The 7,819-nt window shown below is 33.8% G+C and overlaps 2 protein-coding genes across 3 annotated transcripts; one reads left to right on the top strand and one right to left on the bottom strand.

Moving 5' to 3' along the window:
• Nucleotides 1-381: 381 nt before the first annotated feature.
• LOC127104185 (uncharacterized) lies at nt 382-1,704 on the top strand. Of its 2 annotated transcripts, none has more exons than XM_051041386.1 (2): nt 382-575; nt 807-1,704. In XM_051041386.1, the coding sequence occupies exon 2, from the start codon at nt 811-813 to the stop codon at nt 1,471-1,473; it is 663 nt and encodes a 220-aa protein (XP_050897343.1). In that variant the 5' UTR covers nt 382-575; nt 807-810; the 3' UTR covers nt 1,474-1,704. The 2 variants fall into 2 exon arrangements, with proteins under 2 accessions (XP_050897343.1, XP_050897344.1); XM_051041387.1 differs by having other exon boundaries at nt 787-1,704.
• On the bottom strand, nt 1,683-3,297 carry LOC127104184 (pentatricopeptide repeat-containing protein At1g77170, mitochondrial). Its single transcript, XM_051041385.1, has one exon. The coding sequence runs from the start codon at nt 3,147-3,149 to the stop codon at nt 1,782-1,784; it is 1,368 nt and encodes a 455-aa protein (XP_050897342.1). The 5' UTR covers nt 3,150-3,297; the 3' UTR covers nt 1,683-1,781.
• Nucleotides 3,298-7,819: the final 4,522 nt, after the last annotated feature.

Genomic DNA, 7,819 nt, shown 5'->3' with positions numbered 1-7,819 from the left:
ACATAAGGATGTTGAAAACTTCGAGATTAATGATTTAGATAGCAAAATAATCTTAAATACAATATTATAACAACTTTAGTCGACTTTTTAATGAAATACAACATTGTTGTAAAATATTTAAAAATAAATTATAAAAAAAAAACTTTAAATTTTTTATAAATTAAATATATTTTTTCTATTTATCTATATATATTTCTTCATATACATATTTTGTATATAATATAATTATCCTATCCTATCATATTATGTGTGTAATTAAAAATATAATGTTATCATATTTTTAGATGTACTAGAATATTATTTATGTATAATATTTTTCTCGAACTTTTTATTCAACATTTTATCACTATATATTTTATCATGTGCATCAAATCAAACGGTTGTGTAGAATGAAAACAAAAAAGCAAACTCATCAAAGAAAAAACCGCTACATTTGGGAACTTCAACGACCCTCCTGAACTTTCAAACTAGTATTAAATTTGCTTCATGATTTTGGTCAAAAGAAAAACCACAAAAGGACCAAACAAAATCAAGAGAGAACACTGAAAAAGCAAGAACAAGAGAAGAAACAAAAGGTAAACTTGCTCCTTAAGAATCCACTTCTTGCTCTTTATTTTTTATTCCCATCAATCATCATGGCTACACTCGTTTCTTGTAATTTTGTATTCTTTGTTATGATAGTTAAGAGTTGTTGGAAATCATGTATAGTTGGTTGGAATATTCTGGTCTCTTGTTCTTGTTAGAATTGTAAAACTTAGTATATAATAGAATTGATTTGATTTTTAGAGGATGTTGAATTAATGCAGAAGAATGGAGGATCAATCTTTTGGAAGGTTCCGAAAACCAAAAGGGTCTAACATAAAACAGGTATTGAAGTTGATGTTAGTTTTGGTGTTTTCTGGTTGGTTGCTGTATCAGATCAAGCAGACAGAAACGAAGAATTATGGTGGTCAAACCAAGGTTGTTGCAGGATGTGGTGGAATAAAATTGTTGGGACGAAAAGGGATGGGACGAAAAGGGATACCGACACGATTGGATGAAAGATCTTTTCATGAGTCAAGAATTGTTGATTCTGTTGGAGAAGCTGGTGGAGTGGATCATGTATCTGATGGAGCCATCGATGCTGGTGTAATAATGAAGGAAATAGATGAAGTCCAAAGCTATCATGATGAAAATGGTGTTCCGCCCGACAGTAACGAAGACAACGAAACTAAAGAGGAGGAAAACGAGAAGCATAAAAATGTGGTGGCGAGTGCTGCAAATGCTGGCGTAATAATGGAGGAAATAGACGAGGTCCAAAGCTTTCATGATGAAAACGGTGTTCCGCCCGAGAGTAATGAAGAAACGATTTCAACTTTTAGCAAAGTAAATTGGCTTAAAAAGATCAATGTTTATGATATCACAAATGGAGAAGATAATGATGTCGAAATGAACTTGGAAGGATCAATGAATGCTACACAAGACAGCAAATAAATAAACATGGAAACTACTGCTTATGTTGATACATCAGAATTGCAATCAAGAAATAGGTGGAGATAGCTTAGTTTTAAGAGATTGTAAATATGCTTTTATCATTACAAACAAAAGGTTATAGATGACAGATATCATTAAAAAAAAGTTTGTAAGAAGGTGTAAGTCCTAGGATCAGAGGATGTATTTTTTCTATAATTCATGAACATATATGATGTAAGAATTTTAAGGTTCTGTTTTTGATACATGCATAAACTACAAATACAATTGATTGTAAAGTTCTCAATGCTAAAATAACTATTGTTGAATCTTCAATCTGATTTTGTTGTGATGCTATAAGCAGGAACCTTGGCAAGACTTCCTTCTTTCATGAAGGATCTTATTCTCTCCACTTCCTTCCATAACCCTTTATTGGCATAGATATTTGACAGAACGACGTAAACGCCTTCGTTCGAAGGTTCCAATGCTTGCAAATGCTCCGCTACCCACTCTGCCATATCCACATTCCCATATTTCTCGCATGCACCCATCAAACACCCCCATACTACTGAATTCGGCTTCATAGGCATCTCCTCCACCATTCTCCTCGCATCGTCGAACAATCCCGCCCGACCTAGCAAATCCACCATACATCCAAAATGTTGCAGTTGGGGTGTTATGCCATAAACATTCTTCATCATATCAAAGTAAAATCTTCCTTCTTGAACCGTCCCTCCGTGCACACAAGCACTAAGCACTCCAACAAAAGTCACATAATTAGGCTTCACACCTGACTCCCTCATACACCGAAAGCAATCAAGCGCCTCCTTTACATGTCCATGCACCGCATAACCCACAATCATCGATGTCCACGACGACACATTCCGTCCCTCCATCTCTGCAAAAACTTTAAAAGCCAAATCCATCCGCCCACACTTTCCATACATATCAACCAACGAATTCAACATTAAAAGATCAGTCTTCTCACTAGCTTTAGCTTGAAAAACAAATTTATGCAATTGCAATGCCAAGTACAAATCGCCAACACTTCCACAAGCCGATGTAACGCTAACCATGGTAATCCCATCCGGTTCAAATCCACGCCTCCTCATATTAAGAAACACATCGATAGCATCCATGGCAAGTCCACCTTGGGATAACCCACCTATTACAGCATTCCAAGAACCAAGCTTTGGGTCAGGATTTTCATCAAACACCTTACAAGCACTATCAAAATCACCAGCTTTACAATACAAATTTATAAACCCAGTTTCACAATACTCATTGCATTGAAGCCCAAGCTTTATACCATTCGAATGAACCTGTTTTCCAAGCTCAATTGCAAAAGATTGGCACACTGCCTTAAGAACAATCGGAAGAGTATACCGGTCGGGTAAAACCCCGGCCCGCAACATGGAAACATAGATACGAAGCGCGTTTTGAGGCGCTTCTAGCCTAGTGTAAGACCTGATGATGTTGTTCCAATTGAAAGAAGCGGGATTGGATTCCAAAAAGCGCGTTAGGAGAATGTGGGCGTATATTTGGTTCAATTGTTGTATACGAGTAGTTTTAGACAATAGCGTGGCTATAAATGTAACTGGGTCGTTACTGTTAGTAATAGATGGTTGGGTGGCGGTGGCGGTGGCGGTGGCGGTGGCGACGGAGAAACAACGACGGCGTGTGAAGAACAACCGGGACATGAGCTAACGTTGGTTGGTTGAACCATGATCTTACTGCTAGTGGCATGGCATGACGTGACAATGAGAAAGAAAGTTGCAATGGGCTTCCTATCAAATGGGCCAGTGAAATTCTCTGTAAAGTTTTTCTTTTCTCACCCTTGTGAACTTCTACAAGGAAAAAAAATTGAAATTGCCTAAAATACTTTTAGTAATTTAGAATTCATAACTAATTAAAAACCCTTTGGATTCTATAATCCGGACAAAATCAATATATCACGTTCAAAAATAGAAATTTATGAATATCATATTTTAAAGATGAACAAATAAGATATCGTAGTTTCGAATTCGCGCTTAATTTTTCAAAAATTAGAAATTTGTGTTTTAAATACAATTAAATCATCAATGGACTTCAGACATGTCGTTTTTGTTTGAGTACCAAAGTAATGTGTGGCTCTTAAATATCTATTATTGTCTTTTATTTTATTTTGTTCTATTGACGTCACCTAACACATATCGGTTTATTTTTGGATTGTAGAATCTGAGGAGATATTTGAACCACGTTTGGATGGTACATTAAAAAAAATGGAAAACCTGATAATACAGTTTTTGATTCTATCATATGAATTGTATATTTTTTTAAGTAGTTTTGTTTTTAATGTAAATTTGTATGCATAATTTCAGATATATGTGGCATCGACGAATCTCTCGTCGATGTGCATATTGTTGATGTGAAAGTTGATATTGTACCTTAAGTTATGGATGCGATTGATAGAAAATTCACTCTACGGTATGAGTTGTTGGCATGGGTCAAAGATGAAATAGAGAAGTTAGGATTTACTTCTGTTATTTCAAAACCATGTTTAGATGCAGAAAACAAAAAAAAATCCTTTGTTGAAATGTGAAAGAGGGGGGTACATGTAAACATTATGAGAAGAAGATGAACATAAAGATGCAACATCCTTCAAATGTCAATGTAAATTTCAAATTGTTGGTGCACAATGTGATAAAGATGAACAATGAAACAAGAGAGAAAAGAGTGATTAATAACAAACTTCTACTACTCAAAATAGTTACACAGAAAAAAAATGCACACACACACTACTAAGAGGAATAATTGTTCACACCACTCACTTGCTTAAATACAAGTGGAACTTAAAAGAAAATACTAAAATACCCTCTAACAAACTTTGTCAACAAGTTTCTAAAAACTGATTAATTCTAATATCATTCTTTAATTCATATTCAACTTAACCAAAACTAACAACACCAATTACATCCCTCAAGCGGAGAAATTGATCAGTCTTGATCGCCTTCGTCAGAACATCTGCTATTTGCTTCTGGGTGCTAGAGTGCATAACTTATAACACTCCATTCTGAACCTGATTTCTCAGAAAGTGATACTTAGTCTCAATATGTTTGCTTCTCTCATGCAACACTAGGTTCTTGGCAAGATTAATTGCAGACTTTTTTTTATCAATCATTAGCTTCAGAGGCTTGTTTACTTTGATCTTAAAATCCTGGAGTAAATTCAGAAGCCACACAGCTTGACATGCAGTCATAGCACCTGCAATATATTCTACTTCACAGGTTGACAGAGCAACAAGTGGTTGCTTCTTGGAACACCAAGAAATAAGACTTCTCAGAAACTTAAACAAGTACCCATAAGTACTTCTTCTGTCAACTTTATCTCCACACCAATTAGAATCTGAGTAACTCAAAAGTTCTTAGTCAGTTTCAGCACCAGAAGGGAACAAAACTTCATACTTCAGAGTTCCCTTTATATACCTCGGAACTCTGACAACAGCTTGGTAATGAGACCACTTCGATTTACTCATTATCATACCCCAATTTTGACTCTGAATCGCCGAATCAATGCATTCATCGAATCATTAACATCATATGCATATCATAACATGCATAATATCCAAATTGTCAGTCAGAATAATTTCTCGGATTTACAGACAGATCGATCAAACTGAATGACAACTGTGCATAAAATCAATGGACGAAAAATTTCAAAATCGAGCTTGCAGACATCAATTACATTAATCTACGTTTCACGTAGTTTAACCTGGCGTGCTCGTTTTATTTTTTTGACTTGTTTTGTCGCATTTTGATCAGTCTGGGTTTGTTAACCGGTGAAAATTTATTTCAAAATTAAATCAAATGATGTATATATCCGATAAGTTTATTTTACGTTGATCATTTTGGTGTAGCCAATTTATTTTTTCGGAAATTTTTGCGCCAGATTTTTTTTATTTAGAGGCTTTAAGTTTTGTATTTTTTTTAAGAGTGTCTAGAAAAATTAAATAGAATTATTGGTGTTTTTATTATATTTTTATTTTACTTATTTTTTAATATTTAATTTTATTTAGTTTTAGTTAATACTATTTAATTTTGTTTCTAAAATGAGCACTAATGACATTTGTGGATTTTCAAAATTATTAAAAACCCTAAAGTGACATGTATATATAGTAGTGATGCTAAGAGGTGAAGGAGATCGAAAAATATCAGAGCGGCTCATTGTTTTTTTACTCTCAATAAAAGCAAAAAAGAAAATTAGAGAGAAAGCAAATAGTTTCTATCTTCTCAGTCGTCGTTGCACTGTTCCTTACGGTAATGACTTTGGCTTTTACTGTGCTATCTACTTTTTTTAAGAGTACTTATGTTTTCTATATGAATTTTATATATATATATATATATATATATATATATATATATATATATATATATATATATATATATATATATATATATATATATATATATATATATATATATATATATATATATATATTGTTTGTTTGTTTGTTTGTTTTTTCTCTTCTTTTTTTTTCTTTAATATTTTACGGTTATGCTGGATTTGATGTGAAAATAGTATAACACGGTTGGATCAATGTTGTTTTATTTATGTTTTGGTTATGTTGTTCAGATCTAATCATGTCGATACGCTGTTTGAATATTTATGTACATGATGCGTGACATTTGCGTTTGTCTGATCCGATTGTGATGATTGCATTCTTGCGTTAGCAATATTGTTAATTTTTTTAAACACGTTTTATTTCATTTTTGCTTTGTGTTTCTTTTTGATAAATTTAGATCTGCACGATTTTGATCCATATTACGATGATCACGTTAAGTGTAGCAAGCTAATGGTCGATTTTTATTAGTTTATGTGCGGTTCTATATTTGTTTATTGTTGTATTTCGATTTTACACCCGTCTGATGGTTTCGCATAGCGGTGAACCGCTTTTTGTGCGCTTACCAATTCACATTTCGATTCGCAACTTTGTGTTTTAATTTGATTTTTTATTATATTATTATTTCCTGATTTGACTTGCGATGATCGCTTACGCGTTAGCAATTTGCTATTTCGATTTGTGCTAATTTTTCAACGATCCAACATCGTTATGTTTAGATCCGATTTAATTTTTATGGTAACTTTGCAGGTCTTCGCGTACGCGACTTTGATTCGCGTCTTTGCGTCATGATGTGTGATGTAAATATTGTGTGTGCTCTTGTATTTTTGTACTTTTATCATTGTCGAATGCTTGTATATATATTCAGATCTTGCGGTGTTTGATTTACGCCTTGTGCTTGAGTTCATGTCGTTATATTTGAATTCGCATCCCTTCGCGATCCAATTTGCACCTTTCGCGTTACCATTTGTATCCATCCTATGTAATCATCGATTTTAATTCATTTCTAATCACTTACCCAAAATCATTTCGCAAGGCAAGTCAAAAGCTTGATCCAATGTCAAGTTATTTTCAAAGTTATCTATAAAAAAAACCATTTGAAAATTTTCTTTTCAAATCATTCCCACTATCTCGATTTATCAACCATCCACATTCAAACCATTTTCAAACCATAAAACCACTTCACTTTTTTTTCATAACCATAAACAAACCTCGATCAACATCGAGTTCATTTTCCCAATAAAACTTCAAAATACATAAAAATATTCAAAACACTTTTTTTTAATAAAGATGGAAATGGAACGGGGTGAATACCACGAGCTCCTGAGACTAGGATTTGAGATGGATATCTCGTTAATCCAAGCTCTCGCCATCGCCAAAATACATCAAACTCATTCAAACTTTTTTTTTGCCTTTTGGCACAACCTAAAAAATATTTTCAAAAACGAAAGACATTTTGTCTTAAGCAGATGAAAAGCAATGCTTCATCCACAACTGTTGAGTTGATATAAGTGGTGTGATTGTGATTTGTAAATCCATTCAATATGGTGCAAATGTCCTCTCCTTACTTGCCTTGAGTAAAACAATGTTTTTCGCCGATTAATACAAGATATTTTTCGCTAAAATTGACCAACAAACAGACTTGTTTTTACCCAGAACTACGTATACCTTGACTTCTCTTTTGAGATACGTAGGAACAGGATGGCGAAATCTTGTCAGACCCACTAATAAAAAATAAATCTTTTGTCCTCTTCTTTAGCCTCTTAATAACTCGAGAAGCCTAAATTATAAACAAACACTAACACGTACAATTAACCAAACGGTTCCCGTTGAGTACAACGGACATGAGGGGTGACAATACCTTCCCCTTGCGTAACCGACTCTCGAACCCTAATATTGATTGCGATGACCTTATCCTTATCCGTATTTAGGGGTTTTATTCTATATTTTCCCTTTTCCTCTGTGGGAATAAATAAAGATCGATGACGATTC

The sequence above is a fragment of the Lathyrus oleraceus genome, chromosome 7 (genome assembly GCF_024323335.1).
Source record: "Lathyrus oleraceus cultivar Zhongwan6 chromosome 7, CAAS_Psat_ZW6_1.0, whole genome shotgun sequence".
In the NCBI taxonomy this organism is placed as follows: domain Eukaryota; kingdom Viridiplantae; phylum Streptophyta; class Magnoliopsida; order Fabales; family Fabaceae; genus Lathyrus; species Lathyrus oleraceus.
Note: the sequence above shows the minus strand (reverse complement) of the source record. Positions and strands in the feature narration are given on the sequence as shown.

Coding starts and splice junctions, on each gene's coding strand:
- LOC127104184 (XM_051041385.1), bottom strand. CDS start 3,149: ATGTCCCGGTTGTTCTTCACACGCCGTCGTTGTTTCTCCGTCGCCACC.
- LOC127104185 (XM_051041386.1), top strand. CDS start 811: ATGGAGGATCAATCTTTTGGAAGGTTCCGAAAACCAAAAGGGTCTAAC.